The sequence below is a fragment of the Ictalurus punctatus genome, chromosome 1, assembly GCF_001660625.3.
Source record: "Ictalurus punctatus breed USDA103 chromosome 1, Coco_2.0, whole genome shotgun sequence".
Classification (NCBI taxonomy): Eukaryota; Metazoa; Chordata; class Actinopteri; order Siluriformes; family Ictaluridae; genus Ictalurus; species Ictalurus punctatus.
The window spans coordinates 15,591,898-15,615,316 of NC_030416.2; the positions used below are offsets into that span (position 1 = coordinate 15,591,898).

Consider the following 23,419-nt stretch of genomic DNA (forward strand, 5'->3'; position numbering starts at 1 on the left):
GCATTGTTGAATTTCTGTATAAAAATGGTTCGGCTGCTGACTTCACCTTTGTTTAATAAAGAAGCTGGAATGCTTTTGTCTCACCCCTTACAGTTAAGCTTTCATTTATGTCACTGACAGAGTGTTAAACAAAAGCAATATAGAAGGTGAAGCTTCTATGTTGAATTCTAGCACCATATCGCTTATCCTACACAAGGCCACACGGGAGCCGGGAGCCTGGAGCCTATCCCAGGGTAACTCGGGGCACAAGGCAGGGGACACCCTGGACGGGGTGCCACCCCATCGCAGGGCACAATCACACACATTCACACATCCATTCACACAATAAGAACAATTTGGAAATGCCAATCAGCCTACAACGCAAGTCTTTGGACTAGGGGCTGATACTGGAGTACCTGGAGGAAAGCACAGGGAGAACATGCAAACTCGCACAGGGAAAAGGCAGGATTCGAATCCCCAACCCTGGAGTTGCGAGTTCACCACTCCGGTCTCCCGAATCATTTTATGTAATTATGAAATAGTATTTTCTTTTCTGTTACAAGGATTCCAAAAAGGACTCCAAAAGCACAGTGAATTTTCTTACCATGATTCAATTCAGAACACCAGATAGAAGATCTGACACAATGCAACGTAGCTCATACAATGTAGTTTTTTTGTTTTGTTTTGTTTTACTTTGTCATTTATATTTCATTAAAGTAATAGTATGTAACTTATTTGGTAGTTATGTTTTTTCTGATGGATACCAGGTGAACACAGATTTAAAAAGTGTTTTAAGTGTTCATGGCTCTGGACTGAATTATCTGCTGCTGTTTCATTTAGCAGATGCTTTTATCCAAAGCGACTTACAAATAAGAAAATACAAGTAAATGTACAAATACAAGCATATGCTGTTATTATATGAAAAGCCAAACATCTGTACACAAACAGAAATGTCAGAGTTGCCCATTACCAAGTGAAAAAATTAAGATATTTGAGGCAAGTAAATCTGAAGAGCTGAGAGCAGGCCAGTTTCTGTAGCTATGAGAAGGTGTATCACCTATCAGGAAACAACAAAAAAGAAAAAAGAAAAAGAAAAAAAGAAATAAAATCACTATTTATCCTAATATTCCTTTCTTGGTTCATTTTGTATTTTATTTTATTTATTTTTTACATTTTTATTTTTTTTTCTTAGCTTTTACTTGATATAATTTTTTTACTTGACAGTGGCATTGAAATTTGGGAGCCATTGTACATCAGTGTCTAAAGAACCATTCAGACAGTTGTCTAGCCCAGTGGTTTTCAAAGTGGGGGCCGCCAGGGGGCGCCCATGGGGCCTCAACAATTTGGTGTGAAAAATAAATAAATACATGATTCTTACTCTCAGACAACCACACACACAATCAATTCCTAATGTAATGTAAAGATGAAAGAGGTAATTATTAATAATAAAAAAGGGGGGATATATTCAGAAGTCTGTATTTTTAATGTGTTATAAAGACATCTTGCAAAAGGGGGGCCTCGGACAAATGTTAATGCCATTTGGAGGGCCTTGCCCTGGAAAAGTCTGGGAACCACTGGTCTAGCCCATGGGTCTGTCTCAGTTGCAGCATCATCCATATATGTATATGTTACAGTAACAGTATTGACACTCAACACAGATGATATTAGGTGCACGTTCCTTAATGTCTAATGTTGTGACCAGACTAGACCGCTACCCCCAAATAAATAAATAAATAAATACATACATACATTTAGAGCTACTTTTTACATTTAAAATAAAATCAAGTTACTTATTGCACCTTTAAAGAAAGAAGTTAGACAGTATGTATTTAGGTAGTTTGATATGTTCTGAATATATGCCTGGTTCTATGAATCAAATGCAAATTGTCCACAGTAAGTGGCAGAGTAAGAAAAAATAACAAACCTGCCCTGAAGCAAAGTTTCCTGTTTTCATTTGTCTCAGTATTTCCGCATTTACTCTACCACATAATGATATGTTATGCTAAAACACACACACCTCCTGTGTCTCACTTTGCCTTGTTATTACAGAGTTATTTCATGCAGTTTCACAATACCTCTATTCCAAATAACCATCTGAGAAGCACAAATCTCACGTTGCTTGCTTTCAAGCTTTACTTGTTTGTTTATTCACTAAGCTGTCAGACCTTTTAAAATGTCACTAATTCTGTATTATGTTCATAAAATTGAGTTATACAGTCCAGGGATTCTTACATTTCTTGCAGCCAGGAACTGCAACTGTAAAATAAATTCCACAGAGCCACTCAGTACAAATTTATTTCATAAATATTATTTAAATGTGTACACTACTATTTTGGTTATTTACTGGAGCCATAGAGCATTTTATTACGGAACTTTCCAGCAGCAGAACAAATTAGCTCCAAGTTTAACAAGTATATAGACCTACTTTGAGTTATTTTGGTTTAAGAACTCAGTACTAAATATAACAAATTTGATAATGGTTGGTTGTGATTTTCTCCAAAACAAAACAAAACAAACAAACAAACAAAAACAACAACAACAACAACAACAACAAAAAAAACACAACTTCACACACCCTCAGACTATCCTTCATGGGCCCCTGATATAGACTATACAAAGGGTATGGCCAAGATCTTACAATCTCACATACATAAAACTACCTGGAACAGAATATCACAGTTTAAATTGCTACACAAACAACATCGGGTAAATGTTTAAGAAACAGTTTTAATTTTAGTATCTGATACAAGTATCTGATTTAACTCATTGTAAATTCAGAAGCAAGAAGAGAAAAAAAAACTCCTGAGAGATAAAAGCACTACACATCAATCAATCAAAGTAGAATGCTAATTGAAAAGAAAGAAAGAAAGAAAAAAAAAGAGAAAGAAATAGCCTGGGTTTAGTTTTTTACTCATATGTTCACTGGAAATAGAATTTAAAAACTGCATTCCTGCTGCCATCCAGTTTGTATGATACTCACCTAGAATAAAATGTATAACCCTCTGCTACTTAAGACAGTGGGATAGTCTAAAGTTGCAAGTTGTAGAAAGAAGCATGAAGAAGACATATTTATTTATTTATTTATGATGTGGCAGTGTGCATTATGTGATGTAGGCATGTACACTCCTTACTGCCATATAATGCACTTCAGTCTCTGCATGTACAGTAGAGGAAACCTGAGCCATTTAGCTCCCTCTAGTGTAATTACTTCAATTGTTCCTTGATTGTGGGGGGAGGGCAAACTGGGGAGCAAAGCCAGAAATTCAGAACCACTGGGGTAATTTAGATTCAGAGAATAGGTTGAGTCTTATGTATTACCATTTGGAGCTAAGGACTTTTTTTGTTGTTGACTTCATTGTGATGAACTTTCTTTGCTATGGTGTCAGTAAAATCTTAGAGAACTGTGACAAAATGCCCCAGCTGAATTTAAACTAGAAAATAGCATTTCACAACAACAACAACAACAACGAGCAACAACAGAAATTTGTATATTTCATACACAGCAGTGGTTCTCAAAGTGGTGTCCAGAGATCCCCAAGAGGCCTTATGCTTTTTGTTATTTTGTTACATTTGTGGAAATTACAACCCACTATCATAAAAGTTATATGTATTATTGAGTTCTTATAGTTACTAGCCTATTTGAGTTGAATGGAATAGGTTCAATCCAAACCTCAATAACTTAAAAAAAAAAAAAAAAAAAAAAAAAGAGGAAGAAAAAAAAGAAAAAAAAAGAAGAAAAAGAAGAAAAAGAAGCTCAGCAATAAAAGCTCTCTGGCTCCAATAAATAAACAGTATATTTTTGTACACATTTAAATAACAAGCCTAATATTTGAATAGTTGGATTATTTTCTGATGTAAATCTTTTCTGGATGATTAAAATGCTTCAGCTTCCCCAGAAGTAAGACGTTTGGAGAATCAGGAGACCATGAGCCAGGGTATAGTCAAAGAGATGGTTTATTACGCGCGCAAAGACACCTTGGGCACTACAGCGTTTTGTAGTCTCAAATTTAGTCTAAACATAAGTTGGATAAAGTTGGCTTTTATACTCAGCTGTATGTGCAAGCAACATACCCAAGGCTAGTTAAGGAAAACATAACACAAAAGACAAAACACCTTGACAAATACAATCAAGGACAGAAACCCAAAAACTTAAGACCATGAATAATCAAAAATCACACTGAACTGATCTTAAATGATTGAATCATAATCATGGAAAATAAGAAACTATTTCACAGTTCATAAGGGATCAATTTAGGAAATTTATTTTACAACTAAAAGAGTCTCTGGCTGCAAAAAGTTTGAGAAACCCTGGTCTACAGTCTACAGACCTATGTGATGAATATAAATATCTTCTAGATCAATCCCTTCACTCTATACATGACAGTTTGGCATTCAATATAGTTAAACATGGTAACCTTTGGGTTTTAACTTTTTTTTGGTTGTATCACTTTTATATAATGTTCTAAAAGGTTCACACTGTGAACTGATAATCTACTGCATAATAAGATTACCCTTACTGCTCCTGAGTGGCGTTCACCCAGATTGTGAGATCGACAGTTTGATCGACTGTGGCTGGTAGCAAAGGGAGCAAATCTGGCCGTGCTTTCAGGTTGGGAGGGATGGCATACTAGAGTATCACCCTGAAGACTGAAGCAATAATATATAGATAAACAAATAAAGATATAGGCTGAATAAACTTTAATTTTTTTTTTTTTATAAAATATTGTTAGTATTTTAAGTAGTTTTTGGGTTTGTTTGTCAGAGATAATATTCTTCTTATACCACAACAATTTCCAGCAATTACGATTTTTCATGTGTTCATAGTTACATTTAATAGGAATTAATAGATAGATTTGATTATTCAGGACTGAGAAGTTTTCACTTTCTGGTTCCTTTGTAACATGAAAAGCAGATTTATTTTTTTTTGCCTTATTAACATCAAGAGGAAAAAAAAGAAAAAAGATGAAAAATAGAGGCTGGTGTGGGAATAACTGTATATAGCTGCTATAATGTAAGTGATAACATGAACGAATGTGTTGGCAAACTTACCAACTTTTTAACCTGTATTATTAGGCTTAGGCATCCACTGTACAAGTCCCTGTGAACAAGCTATTATAGGAATGATAACCCATTAAAGAGCAAATGCTGCAGATGTAAATATTCAGATCTGCGCTGCTATAGAAAATTAATCAACACCTCCTGATTTTAGAATTATACTATGCTGTGATAATAATGATCGTAATCGACACACAATCTGTTAAAAGAAAGATTATTTTACTAATCATTCAGGTCATAGTTCATGGCACACGTATGCTGCTTAAAATTCTGGCACCCCAATGTAAAACACCTTCCCACGTCCCTCCTGTGAGCGCAGGTATATGGAACAGGGCAGATAGAGCTTTCCTCTATGTGTGTGACGCAGCATGAGCAGCAGCTCGAAAAGATGTTACAGCTGGCTTCACGTGTCTCAGAGGAAGCACATATTAGCTTGGTTATTGGTGGTGGTGCCAGAAATATTTTACAGGGGCTGCTCTGGGGTAACTGAACTGTCTAGAGCAGGGGCTAGTGTTGCTGCAAGCCAGGACTACTGCAAGGTTTCGGCACTGATTATAGCATACTTTAAAACAATATTAAAAAACAATCTCTAGCCTAAACTATGACTCATAAATTGTTATTGATGAACTACAAACCGACCAGGTCAGATTAAAAAAAAAAAAAAGGAAAACAAAAAAGAAAAAACATCTCAGGCCAAATAATGGTCACCATTACCATACATTGGAAATACAGGTTTCTACTGTCATTGGTTACATATATCCTCAATAATTTACAAGCCAAACCAACAAAGCACTAGTCAAGTTAACTTCCAAAAAATATAGATTCGTTTACTCACCATTCAAAGAACAATACACCTGTAGTTGTGGTTAATGGCAAAACAATTAATGATGATTAATATCCAACTCTTTTGCTCTTCTCGAGTTGAATACCAACACTGCACGATTGCTGGTTCGAGTGTCACCACTGCTATTTCTTACATAATCCTTCATTCGATGTAGACACGAAAAGCTTTGTTCGCATGTAGCTGAGGCCACGGGTAATGTCACAGAAATCCATAGTTTGTGCAAATCAAAAAAAGCATCTTTGTATGGTTAGTGTTAAAAAGTCACAAGTGGAATTCAATCGCTTTGCTTGATGGAGTTCAGTGTTGAGGTTTGTCTTTGCCATTGGCCAAAGACACTGCTTACCCAGGAAAGAATTGTGCTTTGGATGAATAGCCGATGACATATTTCACTGTTTCATCACAAAAGCCTGCATGTGGCACGGTTTGGCTTTTCTCCTAACCTGCTGTGGCCACCGCATGTTAATTTCTACCCAAGCTGAGGAACATGCGTCACTGGCACTCTCCCAGATCTTGTTCCCTGCATCTGCGTTGCTTTTTGCATAAAGGGACTCAACAACAGAAGCAACTCACTCAGTTGCAGATGCAAGTTCTACATCCTTGGACTGCAGTTGATCACACAGAATTTTGGCAATGCTGAAAAGACTCTCTAGCACAGTGATTTGCACAACAAACTGTCAATCAGTTAATCCTATCAGCGATTTTGCTTTGGCAGCCCAATAAGTATTTGAATGGCCACTCATGTCCATCAGAGTAGCATAAATAGTGGGTAGAACTGTCTTTATTGCCTTCAGCGTAGAGTGCTGACAGGCTCACCTTGTGTCTAAAAGTCTTTTTAGTTCAACAACACACTGAGATGACTGAAGTTTTTTCTATTTGCCAGTGAACAATTTCTGTACAACTGACCCTGAAAAAAAAGTGTAACGCATTTGAACCAAGCTGTGTTTTGTACACAGTCAACTAAGACTAGATTTAGTCTATGTGCATGGCAGTGAATATACACAGCTTGTGGTACCTCATTCAGGAATTTTTCTTAAACACCGTTGTTATGCCCAGACATTACAGATGCTCCATCATAACACTGAGCAATCCATGTGTTTTTAATCCATCTTGCATTTCACCAGTGTCTGTTTGATAGTCTCATGCAATGATTCAGCATCTAAACCATCTGCTGGGGTAAGGTCCAAGAAGTCTTCATGTTCATCACCATTGTCCAGGTTACATAAAACCACTGAAATCTGCTCCGTTTTGCTTATGCCTTTACTTTCATCAACAATTAAAGCAAAGTGTCCAGCCAACTTCACCTCTTCAATGACCTGTCCCCTTATCATGTTAGCCATGACATCAAGTAACTCATTCTGAATATCATGGTGGAAATATTTGGCATTTGCAGGCCCAGATGTAAATTTCTTTTGAATAGTTTTGTTGAATTTTCCAACAGAGGTCAAAAGTGACCTCTGTTGGTGGTCTGGTCATTTTCTCTGTGACCACACTGACCAACTGTTTGGCAAGCATTATAGTGAAGTGATTCAATGACCATGCACATGTATTCCTTGTTTCCCTAAACCGCCTTTGAATGTCCTTTGTCCACCTTTAAAAACAAAAAAAAAAAAACCCAGATCAAGCTGTTTCTCTCAACTTGAACTCAGTCCATGCCTCCATTGCTTCCTTATGAACATGACTGACATTGTGCTGTCTCAGTGATGCACTAGTTTTATGGCAATTTCCGAAGCCTTGAAATATTTGACTAAATGCCTTTTCGACAAAAAAGTTACAAAAAGTTGAAAAAGCAGCATCCACTGATCTGAAATATTCAAGCCAGGTAGGTGTAGTGCAGAAGCTGAAAGATCATTGATAATCTCCAAATTAATGGCTCTGGTACTTTATCAGTTTGGGTCACTATGGTCCATCAGCAATCAGCAGGATCTTTGACTCAAATCCACTGATGAAACACCATCAACAGACACGTTGCTAGCCGATACTGGTCCTTCATTTGAACAGTCCTTTTCTTGCTCGTCTTGAATATCATTTTCAGATTTCTCCCTCACAATTTAAGCCGGCATCATCGCCATCATCGCCATCATCCCTATTTGTCACCTTTTCCACTTTTATCACCCCCCTCTCCGCCCCCCATAAATCTGTCAATTGCTACAAGCCACGACAAAAACTATTGAGCTAGTTGATGTGACATAAGTAACATTGCGGGCAAAGTTTCAGCGGCTATTTAATTACGTTGCGTCAAAGGTCAAAAGTCAAAAATATGGTTCACAAAAATGTCTTTTATATTTTATTAACTAGCCTATTAAATTTTAAAACCTGCTTCAACACAATGCAGAGTATGAACAGTGTGCCAATTGTACCTAGAGGAGTTGAGGAGATATTTCACGGGTAGCTGAAACACCCCCTTGACTGGAATGGCTTGATTTTATATTAATTAATTTTTATAGTAATTAATTCTGGCTTGATTTTAGGTATTCTTGAATCACCTTATATAGGGTTTTTCCCTATAAAAAAATGAAAAACAAATTGGGTTTTTTTCCCCATTAAAAATGCTTCCTTTCTTCCTGTCTGGTGATTTGCTGTTCCGCGCGCTCGGACACGCCCACCTGCCCTGGGAGGACGTTAACCTGTACACACTAGCGCACTACAGAGTCCTGTAGAGCAGTAGCAGAGGTCCACCCGTACACTCATACTAATTAGTACGTTAGTATGCTGCATGGGACATAGGAAGCACATGATCATCGGTGTTTACATGCAGCGCGGTGACACGACATATCATGTAGCCTAAGAGTACTGTTGGCTTTTAACTTTGACGGTTTGGTTAATTGTATTAGTGACTCAGACTCACGGGATCTGCGTCAGTCCGAGGATTTATCCAGCTCTGCTTTATGCTCTGGATTTAGGATCTGCCTGACTGTGTTTTCACCAAGCGAACAAGGCAATTGCGTAGAAAAACAAAGGTAGTGTAGAGTCTACCGCATTACAGTGGTTCGTTGTAATTTGTAGTTTAAAACCCCGCTTGTCAGTAGGCTAACGTGAATTAGCACGCTTGCTAGCTAGCCTTGATCAAGTTTATATCGACTGAGGAGGAAGTGAGCAGTGAGCTAGCTGGCTAACTGACAAGGCAGCTTGGGACTGCATGTAGGTCTGTTCAGTTGTGTTTTATACTCCTGTAAAATATGCCACGTCCTGGGTAAAGAGGGAAGACTAGAGGAGGAATGTATACACAGTTAGATAGTCGGTGTAAAGCCGTCATCTTTATTTGGCGGTGTGTTTGGGTTTTTATATCTTCGCACCTCATTTCTCCACCATGTCTGACAGCTTTGAACTCGTGGAAAGATTGGGCTTTTTAACAGTAGCAAAAAAGCTTTTATTAAAACAAAATGTCACAGTATTATAATATTAATAACTTCTTAATCGAAAAGGTATGTCAGTGGAAGGTCCTCACAAGCATAGTAAGACAAGTGTGTGTGTTTGTTTGTTTGTGTGTTTCTCCATTAGTGATGTGTGTCTAAAGGCCAGCAGGAATCACAGATGTATAGCTAGATGATCTCCACTGCATCGCCATGGGGATCATCGAGGAGAGCGATGTGGAGCGTAAGTACACTCTGAGCTCATATTTTCACCATGCATCACTTTTATTTCACCTTTATCTCGATATGTCACATGTTCAAACAGGACTAGAAAACCATGAACAGAGGAAATATTTTTATTTATTTATTTTACCCAAACTGATGCGAGGCCAGCATTGGCAGGGGTGTTATGAAAACTGCTTCTTTAACCCACCCTTGGCATAACTTGTATAAAGATGGCCATCGGAAATAGACACTGGTCTATTTGCCAATCTTTGCATATTATCTTATAGATGTGAGGTTTATAAGGATCGATTAAAGCAGAATTCTGACATGAAACTAATGTTTAATATGTTATATGTGTTTCTGTATTGCAGTATTGCATTTGTCCAACAGTTACAAGACTTGCTAGTAGATCCTGTGATTAAATTTCGGGGTTTTTTTTAGATTTATTTATTTTTTTGCATTAGACGGTTTGCTCTTGGGCTGAATTTGCTGGGACGGCTAGTCTTGGACTAATTGGCAGTCGTTTGAAATCTGTGCCACTTGTAGATGATTTTCCTTACAGTGAATGATTTATTTCAGATAATTTGGAGATCTTTTTGAATCCTTTGCCAGAGTCCTAGGCATCCACAACCTTTTATTCCGAAGGCCTTAGAGAACTCTTTAGATCTTGGCATGATGACACCACACACCTCAATAACAAAGGGAAAACCAGACACTAGATATGAGCACACTGGCACACAATCTTGAACACCTGACTCTAATTTATAGATTTGAAGGTGTGATAAATGTAGAGGTGTACTTACTTTTTCCATGTGACTGATCTGGTTTTTTGTTCATTTAAATTGTGAAAATGGCTACTAAATGTCAGTTTTATGTGTCATTTGATAGTGTATCAACTTTATTAATAGGCACGGTTTCAAAGGCGATCAAATGTTTGCCTGTCCAAATATGTCAAAAAAGCCAACGGTTTTCATGGGGTGTACTTATTTTTTCACATGCCTGTATATATGTACTCGGGACTAAATATGGGCAAATATTAGAGGTTCAGTATGTTTTTACTTAGAAATGCCATAATTTGTGCCTCCACATTCTTTATTTTGGATTAAACAGCATGTTCTCTCAGTAGCACTGTTGGCCTGTGCCGTAATCACTGTAATCCACCTAGTGTGATTGAACACCCGCATTAGTTAATGCTGCCTGTTGGTGGAGGGAGTATGAGGAAATGTTTTCTTGGGAAGTGTTAGTTTGCAGAGCTTTTAAAGAAGCACTAACTACATTTTGTTTCAATAATAAAGCATGTTGCCAGTTGGCTGATGGTCACATGCCTTATTGTCATGAAACTTGAACAGGAACTGTCCATTGACACTATGATCTAAGGCAGTAAAAAGCAATGCTTTTTCCCCCCTAAGCACACTAGTCAGATCCATTTCTTCATGACAGCTTGTGACATTCTGGATTTATTAATGTTTTTTGAAATTTTTTCTAAACCTAATTTTATATCAGGAACAAACAAACTAGATAGTGAGTAGCCTTGGTGTGTGCATGATGGTAACTGGAATAGACTTGAGTATTTTGGGCTCTCAAGAATTAGGTCATATTGTTAATAACAAGGGATCTCATGGGAAATCTATTAGGATGATCAACCCATTAGAGTTTCTTTCCAGAAAACTGACAATTTTGTGTGTGTGTGTTTGTGTGTATGTACATGTGTATGCAATCAGAGGTGACCCTGGCTCTGCTGGATGCAGCTAATGATAAGGATGTGGGTGTACAGGAGCAGGTTCGGAAGTCCATCCTTACGCTGGGGAACCAGCAGCCGGATAAAGTGCTGTCCATGTGCCAGGACTACCTGCTTAAACACTCCAAGGTCAGGCAGTGATGCTGATGTTGACTTTGTGTGCGCCTGAAACTTGACAGTTTTTGTTAAGAACACCTCCAAAGGAAGGACAGTTTGCATTAAATCTGACATCTCTCATTGGCAGTATCATGTATATTTTATGTAATATGTTCTTGTCAGTGTTTGCAACTGGAAACACACAGTGGTATTTGAGTCTTAAATAAGCACCTGCCATCCAAAAATGTACATTTCTACTAGCCAACCAGATGATCTGTGATTGAGAGACTTTATTTTTTTACTTAGAAATGTGCACTGATTAAAGGTCCTCAAGGACTGTTTAAAATACCTTCCTACAGAAAGCTGACAGTCTTGCACTGAGCGTTTACAACGACTCTGTCATTTCCTTCCCACACTAATGTGACTCAGCATGTGATCTCTCTGATTATCCGTGTCACATTATACCGCAATATGTGCTGTTTTTATTGATGGGGGGAAACCTTAAAGTTAAATGTGATGGCTTTTGTGTTCGAATCAGTGCATCTGCGGTACATATAAAAGCAAGGCTGAAAGAACTTAACATAGTATTGTTTTTGATGGCTAGATGGGTGACCAAATATTTAGGCTTCTTACCTCTATGTGTTGTTTATTAAAGATTTAGCAGAATGCTTAAATGCATTAAATGATATACAGAATTTCCTGGAGATAAGGGATTTTAAGGTGAAAGCTTCTGGTAAATTCTGACCCAAGTATCCTGACAGTATGCAGATAATAAGGGCTGCATGATGTAGACAAATCTTTTTCTGTTGTGATTAAGTTTTGAAATGTCCATGGCATGGATCTTTTTTGTGTTTAAATCTTTTTATTGAGGAATCCAGTAATCTAACAGTCATTGGTACATAGCTCTCTTACCAGATTATTAAGAGATGCAAAAAGAGACCGGAGGAAATGGGGAAAACAAAACAAAGTACAATAAAGACAAAACAGAGCAACTATTCCCATTCCACCCTCCCTTCCCCAGGGACTCAAATCATGTCACATTAATGGGGTGGTCAACGCCACACAGTTACTCAACCTACACATCAAGATAGTAGAGAAGGGAAACCAAATCTTATTGAACTGGTTCAGTTTGTTTAATAAAAGGAAGCATATTTTTTCCAGATGTAAAAGCTTTAACATTTCCTCCATCCACAATTTAACAAATGGGATCTTTTTTTATGTGCTTTATTGAACCTTACTCGTTTGCATAAATCTTATTTATGTGCTTATTTTTAGCTTTGGTTGATCTAATTTCTCTCGATCAGTTTGCTAGAAGCTTAACATGACCTGTGTATCTCTTGTTTAGCTGGTGGCAGTTCACAGAGTGGTGGTTCTGCAGACCATAGAGCTGGTGGTAAAAAGCAAGATCGAGGACATCAGTTACCCTAAAATAAAGACCACCATTTCACTGGCCTCAGATGAGATGACCAGGTCTAGGGTAATAGTTCATCATTTAAAAAAAAAAAAGAAATAAGAAGAATAAGGATTAACCCATAATATAGCCCTATTTTGAACCTTCAGAATAATTTTTGGAATTTTTTTTTGACCTCCTTTGTAGTATCTCAGCTTTGTTTCTTCTGTACAGGAAGTAGTCCCTGACTGGCAGCAGACGGCTAGTAATATTTTGGTTGCAGTAGGGAACAAGTATATCAATGAAATCATGGAGGACATCCTCGGCAAGTTCCAGCCAGGGGTTCTACCTCATTACTTCGTGGTCCAAACATTAGCCAGTCTCTCAGACTCCAATGGTACATATTTTACCCTGTATACATTAAGAGAAACATGGTTGTTTGCACCTGTTTAAACTATGTCTGTTCGCAATGTAACTCCATACGAAGCACTCAAACACGTCTGCTGTGATGGATTTGTGTTATTTGACAGATTTGCACATTCTTTCCAGAAGGCCTTGAATGTTAGATATAATGTTTACCACCCCTTTCGGCTGATTGCTTTGTTTCAGTTCCTATCTTAACCTCGTGTTTATCATACCATAGTATGTTAGATTGGTTCACCCATTTTACTTGACCTTTATTTGCCTTCACTGTCACTTTCCTCCTGTAAAGTCACAAATATTTTCTGAGTGACTTGTGTCTACTTGCAGTTTATGGCATGGTGCCGTTCCTCAGCGCTATCCTGGGTACCATGTTGCCTATGTTAGGACTCGCCAAGCAAGACAGCATGAAGTGGGTCTTCTCCACTGGTAAGCCTACAATTAACCTGAGGGCAGATTTATTTTAAAGATTAGATACGGGGAAAGAAGCCGTCCCCAGTATTAAGATGAAGAGTAGATGGATGCAAAAAAAAGGAAGAACTCCTTTTTATATATAACAGTATTCATTCATTCATCTTCTGTAACTGCTTTATCCTGCTCAGAGTCATGGTGCCTCTGCACTTGGTGTGAGGCAGGAATATACTCTAGATGGGACACCAGTTTGTTGCAGGGCAGCATGCACACACATTCACACACAGGAGCAATTTAGATTTGCCAGTCCAACTACCGGTAATATTTATGGGAAAACTTGATAACCCAGAGGGAACCCGCACAAACCCAGACAAAAATATTTAAAATAAGTTACTGTTAATACTGTTTACCTTTAACTTGACCTAACATCTTAGTTAATGATTAGAATATTTGGCAGTATGCTTGAAGTTAAGATTAGTTTGTGGATGCAATCGAGTACCACTGATTGAGTGTGTTAGGATAAATAAGATCACAGTGAGGCCACATGTTACGTTAAGAATTTATGGTGAATGTGTTATTGCAAATGTATTTTGTGTAATTGTATATTTACATATTTTTAAAAAAATGTAATTTTCAGTTAGAGGCTTGTTATTGCTGGTATTTATATATTTGTATTAGAAGTGAATTACACAACGTCTTGGACTCTCTACCCTGATGTTTTACTATTAGGCTAATTTTATAGGCACATTTTATCTTGGATTATATGATCATTTCTCTCTAACCTGCAACAACCTGCTTCTCACTTCTCTTTTGAAGTTTTCCAGCATTTAGCGTCAAAAGATTGACAGACCTTGTAAAGTTACATGTATATCTCCTGCAAGGCATCTTTTTGGTGTTTTTTTTTTCACACACCCCCGGCTTTGCTTTAGCTGCTGAAAAAGCCATTGTGCTGCTAACATCGTGTCCTTGTTGCCCTTAGCTCTTTCACGCTTCAGTGAGAGCATTCTGGAGTACCTGGCCAACTTGGACAAAGCACCAGACCCCACAGTACGCAAGGACACATTCTCCAGTGAAATCTACGCCGCCTATGACATCCTCTTCAACAACTGGCTACAAAGCAGAGACACAAAGGTACAGTAAATTAGACAGAGCGAGAAACCAATTAGAGCTAACTCAGTTAGCCAGTCAAAGAGAGACTGTTTGAGAAGAAGTTAGTGACTTAAGAGGAAGACTGATGTAAATCTTATTTTTAGTCAGTAAAAATCACATCAACCATCAGAATGGGGGAAAAAACATCAGCTCTGTGATTTTGACTGTGCAATGATTGTTGCTGCCAGACGGTCTAGTTTGAGTATTTGTATAACTGCTGATCTCCTGGGATTTTCACACACAACAGTCTCTAGAGTTTACTCTGAATGGTGCGATAAAGGAAAAAACATCCAGTGAGCAGCAGTTCTGTGGATATAAACGCCTTGTTGATGAGGGAGATCAGTGGAGAATGGTCAGACTGGTTTGAGATGACAGAAAGACGTCAGCACCTCAGATAACCACTCTGTACAAGTGTGGTGAGCAGAAAAGCATCTCAGAATGCACAACACATCGAACCTTGAGGCAGATGGGCTACAACAGCAGAAGACAGCATCGGGTTCTACTTCTGTCAGCCAAGAACAGAAAGCTGAGGCCGCAGTGGGCACAGGCTCCCCAAAACTGAACAGATGAAACAATAAGTGAAAAAATGCAGCTTGGTCTGATTAATCTCGATTTCTGCTGAGACACTCAGATGGTAGGGTCATGCTGTTTGGTGCCAAAAACATGAATCCATGGACCCAACCTGCCTTATGCCAACAGTCCAGGCTGGTGGAGGTGGTGTAATGGTGTTTGGAATGTTTTCTTGGCACACTTTGGGCCTGTAATACCAATCAATAATTGCTTGCATGCCACAGCCTTTTTGAGTATTGTTGCTGACCATGTGAATCCCTTCATGATCACAATTTACCATCTTCTAATGGCTACTAACAGCAGGATAATGCACCCTGTCACAAAGCAAAAGTCGTCTCAAACTGGTTTCATGAACATGACAATGAGTTCAGTGTTCTTCACTGGCCTTCCCAGTCATTGCATCTGAATCCAGTAGAACTCTTTTTGGGATGTGGTAGAACGGGAAATATGCACAATGCATCTGAAAAATCTGCAGGAATTGTGTAAGGCACTCATGTCAACATGGACCAGATTCTCAGTGGACTGTTTCCAACTAGCACTATCTTGTGGAATCCGTGCCAAGAAGAATTGAAGCTGTTTTGAGAGCAAAGGGAGGCTCAGTGAGTGTAAACTATGTAATTAATTAATTAACCATAATACTGTCTTAAGTATGAAAGCACATTCAGCTCCATAAACACTGCAGTGTTTCAATAAGATCATTTGTTTCAGAGAATTTGTAAGAATTCATGTTGTTTTTATATCAAGGATAGAAATATAATATGATTTGATAATTTGAACTTGTGGCGAAATGTGGCGAGTGAGACTAGTTTCCCATGAGGAAAATGTTCTTTTTCTTTAAATAAAAACTGCAATTTTAATTGTAAATAATTTAAATGAGCGGCTCCTGAGAAAAAGTGCTTGTTCTATCGTTAGTAGATCAAGAGTTCAAATCCCAGCAATGTCTGTGGGTGCGAGACAAAGGGAGCACAATTGGCCGTGTTTTCTTGGTGGATGGGATGACTTTCTCTCCCCGTTCAGTCACAGTGACACTAGTAAATCGCAGGCATCTATGTGCCCATCATGTATGCAGAAGAGCGTGGATTGTGCTTTCCTCCTAGTGTGTTATGCAGCCATGTGACATGAGCATGAGCAGCAGTTAGAAAAGACGAGGTTGGCTGGCTTCACGTGTTGTGGAGAAAGCACACTTTCACCCCAGTTAATACTGTAGCTGTCATATGATAGGGGAGAGCTGGCTGGTGGGTGGAAATTGGCAGGTGACCAAATTGGGGAGAAAATAAGGGGGTGGGGGGGTGAAGCTTAAAGAGCCAAAAAGGCTCTTTTCGGTTACTGAGGTTAAGATTGGGCTTAGGTTCAGGTGTATGGTGTAATTGGCTCAATGGAAGGTCCTCACAAGGATAGTAAGAATGTGTGTGTGTGTGTGTGCGTGCACGCTTACCTTGCAGTTGCGTCTGACTGTAGCTGAGGCTCTGGGGTTGATGAGTCACTTGATGGCCCATGACAAGTTGGAGGAGCAACTTCCCAAACTCTTTCCTGCAATACTTGGCTTGTACAAGAAAAACCCTGAACACTACATCATCAGCAAGGTGCAGCTCTTCATGACTTTACTGTGTCCTGACTCACTGAAGCTCCAGTACACTAACATTGTTTCAGCACTTTATTTACAATCTTGGCAGGTTTTACTTTTGATGTATTTCTTTCACTGCATCATTGGTGAATAATAAGTAAAACTATTCAAATATTAAATAATGTAACCTTTATGATGCAAGTATGTGTGATTTTTGTGTACATATTTTGTGGCGTGTGTATGGTTTAGAGCCTTTGTCAGGTTCTGGAGGCCTCTGTAAACATGGGCAGCAGGGTGCTTGAGACTCAGACGGATAACCTTCTAGTTGCTCTGCACCAACAGGTTGTAGAAGTTCTTTTTACTTTTACATTTTCTATCACTCCACCTCTCTCTCTCACACTTGTGCAAGACACACATGGGCTGTGCCTAACTATAACTGTTTTGCAAGTAGTGTTCTCTATTATGCAATTGCAACAGAACAAGTTTTGAACGGGCTTGGTTTGTTTAAACAACCACCCAGCTCACATGTGCAAACCTGCCAAAGCTAAGAAAGATTAGCATCGTGTCTGTAATACTTTTTTTTTATTTTTATTTATTTTTTATTTTTTTATTTTAAATAACGAGACTACCTATACCAGGTTCAAGCACACTGTTCCACCTCATTTAAAACTAGAAAAGAAATTTATTTTGTTCTTGGCAACAAATATTTGTCTAATTTTGTACCCTGATGTGCTCTTTCAGGTGTGTGCACCTGTGGACTATAATAATCCTCCAACTGTGAAAAACCACAATGAAGTTCTGCGATGCTTCACTATCCTTGGTAGGGTTTTTTATTTCTATTTTCAAACAAACTCAATTTGATTCTCAGTCAGTGGATTTGCAGATAAACCCTGTGAGAGAGTGATTTTCTCACTTACCTTTATAGATGGTTGATTCCCCTTATGGACAGTTTACTGTTTGGACAAAACATTGTTCAGTCCTTTGGGGACTAAAATGTGAACGGTATTGAATAGTGAGAGTGCAGCATGTGTTCACAGTCAGGTGACTGCTGCAGTAATCCATTGGTTGGGAAAAGGGAGATTAAGTTCAAGCTCCTTGCATCGCTGAAATCACATTTCATAAGTAGATGTTTGCCGTATTGACAAGACTTTCCTAGAGCTTTTATAGAGATTTTTCTGTGACTATGTAATTCCTAGTGATTTATTTGAATCTGAAGCATACTATGTGAGCCAAATGGATTTTAAATGTACAAGCAGCACATTTATTGGCCGTTATTTTTCTTGATTAATATAAGGTTAGCTATTAAAGTGATCTTTGAAAGATGTGTGTAATCCAAAAATCAAGTTGGCGTCTTACTTCTTCTTAAGATGTTTCTCCACAGAAGTCAAAATCATATCACTGTAATTAACTGATCATTTTGCTGCCATGTTAAATTGTTAGGCTTGTTTTCTAACTGTATAAAATGTTTGGGGTTTTTTTGAGTGAGGAGTTGTTACCGTCACTGTCATTTAGCTTGAAAGCACACTTAAAGCAAGGAAATATCTCTGTACGTTGTTGTTTTTGCAGATCATAATACAGTATAATAATACATAATACACTAAGTCCTAGTCCTAGTGTGATATTTACTGCTTTGTCTCTCTTTGACACAGCCAACACATTCCCAGACCGACTGATGGTGTTTGTCCTGCAGAGGCTGGAAAACAATAATGAGAGAAACAGAATGGGCTCCCTGGCTGTACTCAGACACCTCATCAACTCAACAAGTGAGACTCTGTCATCATCACATATTACACTTAAGTGACAGATTTAAGAGTCTGCTGATTCAACAAGTCAGTGTTATCTGATGTATCATGTGTGGAAGATGTTTCCAAGTTGTTCCTATTCAAGTTAAGAAAATTAGAAATATTTTTATTATTATTTCAGTAATCTATCAAATTGAAACTGTGTGCAAAATATGCACTAACATTTTTTAAGTTTTCTTTGATTGGCTTTACTAAGATATTATATTATATTGATTTATTTCTTGTAGCTTCCATAATGGAAAACAAGAAGCTTCTTATTCTTGCCAGTATGAGACAGCCTCTAGCAGACCACAGCAATAAGGTGAGCATTTCAATAATTGGTGGGTAATATACACTCACTGAGAACTTTATAAGGAGCACTAAACTAATACTGAGTAGGGCCATTGCTCTCAAAATGGCCTCAATTCTTCATGGCATGGATTGCATAAGATGTTGGAAATGGTCCTTTGAGATTCTGGTCCATGTTGACATGATTGCATCATGCAATTCCTGCGGGTTTTTCAGGTGCACTTTCATGCTGCGAATCTCCCGTTCTACCACATCCCAAATGTGTTCTATTGGATTCATATGCGGTGACACTGAAGAACACTGAACTCATTCATGTTCATGAAACCAGTTTGAGACGACTTTTGCTTTGTGACATGGAGCATCATAATGTTGAAAGTAGGGAAGGATTTCTTTAATTCCTTAGAATAAAATAAGAATTAATAACTCTGACTTGTTCATGAAACAAGTTTGAGACGACTTTTGCTTTATGACATGGTGCATTATCATGCTGGAAGCAGCCATTAGAGGATGGTAAATTGTGGCCATGAAGGGATTCACATGTTTTGATTGGTACGTGATTGATATTAACAGGCCCAAAGTGTGCCAAGAAAGCATTCCCCACGCCATTACACCACCTCCACCAGCCTGAACTGTTGACACAAGGCAGGTTGAGTCCATGGATTCATGCTGTAGCTGCCAAATTCTGACCCTACCATCTGTGTGTCTAAGCAGAAATCGAGTTTCATCAGACCAGGCTACATTTTCCCAGTCGTCATCTGCCCAGTTTTGGTGAGCCTGTGCCCACTGCAGTTTAGCTTTCTGTTCTTGGCTGACAAAAGTGAAACCCGACATGGTCTTCTGCTGTAGTATCCCATCCACCTCAAGGTTCGATGTGTTGTGCATTCTGAGATGCTTTTCTACTCACCACAATTGTACAGAGTGGTTATCGGAGTTACTGTAGCCTTTCTGTCAGTTTGTCAGTCTGGCCATTTTTTTCTGTCAGTCTGGCAATTCTCCATTGGCCTTGCTCATGAACAAGGCGTTTCTGTCTACAGAACTTCCACTCAGTGGAGGTTTTTTTCTTTATTGCACTATTCTGAGAAAACTCTAGAGGCAGTTGTGTGTGAAAATCCCAGGAGACCAACAGTTCTAGAAATACTCAAACCAGCCCATCTGGCAAAAACAATCATGCCATTTTCAAAATCACCGAGATCACTCCCCCTCCCCACCCCTTTCTGCAAGATTTTACACATTGCACTGCTGCCACACAATGTTGAGGTGTACAGCTGTTCCTAATAAAGTGCTCTGAGTGTGGGTGTGTATACTCTATTAAGTATAAATTAAAACATTTTACGTGATGTGCACTATGTGTGTGCACATAATTTTGGGGGGAACGATTTATTTTGTATTTAAAATTTTGAAACAAAAAAAATCAAACTGCACATATTAGATACAGTGTACTGTAGCATCTAGATGTTTTTGAGGTTGACTTATCTGTTTATCCGTGCAGGTAAAGAAGAGCGTTGTGCAGGTCATCAGTGCAATGGCTCACCACGGCTACCTGGAGCTGGAGGGGGGAGACATACTTGTGCGCTTTATTATTCAGCACTGCGCTCTGTCTGACACTTACCATGTATGTAGCTCTTTTAAGATCGCTGTTTTCACTTTGGACCCTCCTACAATGAATGGAATGTGTTGAGTAAATGATACAAATTAGAAAATGGATGTCTTTTGACATCTCAAGAGCCACTGATTACTGAGTTATTCAAGCAGTTAATACCAGAAGTATTTTCCAGCATGACACCAAACTTATTGAAAATAATAAGACTATCCTGATGTATAATATTAATACTAGTAAATCTGTACAGTATAATGAGAATTTCCATGTCGTGCTATGAATGGTAGTGGAGAACAGTCTCACATCTTGTATGAATCTCCTAATGCAAATGGCCTAAATACTAAATCAATTGTTTTGAGAATGTTATTTTAGTATTTTAGCTATCTGTGTTACTTGAGTATAATTGAATGAAATGGAAAACTCTCTGTAGTTCATGCATTCTATTTGAAACCATTAGAGAGGCTACTTTATAAATAGTCAGTAGACTGTGCTAAACTGCTTGATGTCTGGATTGTTATTCTGTGGAAATACTAATGATGTTTGATTGTATTGCAGCGGGGACAACGTCCCTTGGATCCAGAGGAGGTGACCAATGAGGCACTGAGAAGCATGTGTGATAACACACTCCATCTCTTCACCACCACCGTGGGCCGCCTGACTGATGTGAGACTTGCAGACAAAAATGCACACACTGACATATGGCCAGAAGTTTAGGAATGGCTGTAATACTGAATATGCTTAGTAGTAATCATCACTGGTGAACGTTAACACGAAGAGAGGAAGTTGATTTTATTGTCCAATAATATGCACATAGGATTATAGTAGGGAAGCACGGAGATGATCATTCTTGGCCAAATACCGAACGCAGTTTAAAAAAAATTTTCCGTTTATTTTAACAATTTTTTTCACCACTGCATAAATTAAATAGCCAAATGATTCTTTTCAAAGAAAAAAAAAAATCAATTACAAAACTACAATTTAAAAATATTAACACTGAACATTTTTTTTTTAAACATTCTTGCAGACATTATACCAACAAAGCACAATATATCTTAAAATAAAATAAAGATATTTTTATTTGGCCATCTTTGAGCCCCCCCTCTTGAGTAGCCTATATTAGGCCTATAACTGACTGCTGAAAGAATGTAATGTACTCTCTGTGCCTACAACAAAAAAAGTGCATTTAAAAAGTGCATCGAAAAGGGTGCCAAAAAGTTGATGAACCCACAACAAATGAATAATCGTCCTAGACATAAGCCTACTTAAGTCAGCCACAGATGGGCTGGGTGTGATGGGACTGGGAGGAGGAACTTTCCATTTCACTGCTGCTGCTGTCACCGTGTCTTTCTCATACTCTGCATGCTGTTCAGGGTGTCTTGATTTTAAATGATAAATTAAACTTGTACTGCTGTAAGTTTTTGTAGATGCAATCCCAATTCAGCAGAACAGTGTCTGCAAATGGCCATTTTTGCGTCTCTCGGATATGTTAAAACGCTTCCATACTGCGTTCATACAGTGTGAGCGTGTCTCGCTTTACGCTGGTTGCTATTTGATTGCGTCATCAAAAACGTAATTGTTCGGTAACATTTACTCAGTCTTTTCACTTATTGCCGAACGTTTGGTGCATCCCTAGATTACAGTGAACATAGCAACTAAGGTTGAATATTTCAATACAACCTGTATTATTGCAATTTTCTTTATAGCGAGACTAGCATAGTAGCAAGGTTAGTCAGCACACAAAATAAATGATCTGTATGACACCACAAGGAAGGAACGTCATGAACCGTAAATTGTACTTTCAACCAGCATCAGCAGCACCAACCCATAATAGCAGTGTGTGTGTGTGTGTGTGTTTGTTCTGGAAGAGGTCAGTTCTTTTCCTGTACAGCTCCCAAAATTAACAGAGGACTGATGACAGAGCTCCGTCATCACGCTGGCACACAGAGTTTTATAAAGTGTGGAGACAGAGAGGGCTATTTTTAGTGACTTTGTTTTGAGGTTCTTTATATAGGCCTACTTAGATAGGTGCTACGTTTTCTTCTAGATTAGTAATCTGTCTTGTCATTTAAATCTGATGTTTGTACTCCATCAGTTAAGTTAGAAAAAAATAATCTACTGTTGCTGCACAGGAGATTTTGTGCTGTGTGTAAGCTATATTGACAAGTCAGTTTGTGTGCTATAGGTTCTGTGGCCGATGTTGCTGTGCTACCTGACCCCGAGTCAGTACTTCAACGCCACCACACCTCTCTGCAAGAGCCTTATCCTGCTGGCCAATAAGAAGCGATCAGCCCAAGAACCCAATTTCATCATCAACTTCAATGAACCAGGTGAGCACCATATATCGAAGTGTGTATTATGAACTGTGCATTTCATATGTATACACACACACACACGCGCGCACACACACACGCACACACACACACGTCATCAAATGCATGCACATAAACCCAATCATGATGTCATCGATGAATGCAGCTCCAGACATTTTAAGTGCAGAGGGCTTTTCCACTGGCTAAGCTATCCTGTGCCGGTTAAACCAGGCCATCACATAAACACACACTCTGGCTCCACAGACACTCACAGCTCTGGCCAGGTGCCTTTTTTTGCTTGCTTTTTTCCACTTCTTTTTGGAAGCAATGTTTCGCTTACAGACATTTTGTTTTTATTAACAGTTGTTTGGCTGGCCAGAACTGTCTGGTTCTAATTAGTCAAAACCAAAAGCCGTATTTATCATGTGAATATAGGTCTGGAGTTCTGGGAGGGCGGCTAATTGTTTCTCACAGCAGCAAAGATTAAACTGAGCTCTCAACTTACTGATCATTTACATGTTAATTGTAATTCTTTTGTATCCAGTGACTGCATGTGGCTGACCCTTGTCCACCCTTTTTCTAACTCTCTTTTGTATTTATTTAATTTTTTTTCTTTCCATTTTTTCTCCGTA

At 38.5% G+C, this 23,419-nt stretch overlaps 1 protein-coding gene across 6 annotated transcripts in view; it reads left to right on the forward strand.

Moving 5' to 3' along the window:
• Positions 1–8,515: 8,515 nt before the first annotated feature.
• The window catches only part of mroh1 (maestro heat-like repeat family member 1), a 35,093-nt gene continuing 20,189 nt past the window's right edge, over positions 8,516–23,419 (forward strand). For 2 of the 6 annotated variants that reach the window (XM_017472198.3, XM_017472229.3), the window contains exons 1-15: positions 8,519–8,835; positions 9,377–9,472; positions 11,175–11,320; positions 12,633–12,764; positions 12,912–13,074; positions 13,428–13,526; positions 14,488–14,639; positions 16,670–16,810; positions 17,041–17,133; positions 17,533–17,611; positions 18,441–18,554; positions 18,821–18,894; positions 20,371–20,493; positions 21,034–21,141; positions 22,661–22,805. In XM_017472198.3, coding sequence (XP_017327687.1) covers positions 9,442–9,472; positions 11,175–11,320; positions 12,633–12,764; positions 12,912–13,074; positions 13,428–13,526; positions 14,488–14,639; positions 16,670–16,810; positions 17,041–17,133; positions 17,533–17,611; positions 18,441–18,554; positions 18,821–18,894; positions 20,371–20,493; positions 21,034–21,141; positions 22,661–22,805 — 1,600 coding nt within the window. In that variant the 5' untranslated portion in view covers positions 8,519–8,835; positions 9,377–9,441. Of the gene's footprint in view, positions 8,836–8,869; positions 9,021–9,376; positions 9,473–11,174; positions 11,321–12,632; positions 12,765–12,911; positions 13,075–13,427; positions 13,527–14,487; positions 14,640–16,669; positions 16,811–17,040; positions 17,134–17,532; positions 17,612–18,440; positions 18,555–18,820; positions 18,895–20,370; positions 20,494–21,033; positions 21,142–22,660; positions 22,806–23,419 lie in introns of those variants that run through there. The other 4 variants (XM_017472223.3, XR_008396758.1, XM_017472207.3 and 1 more) reach the window with 4 other exon arrangements.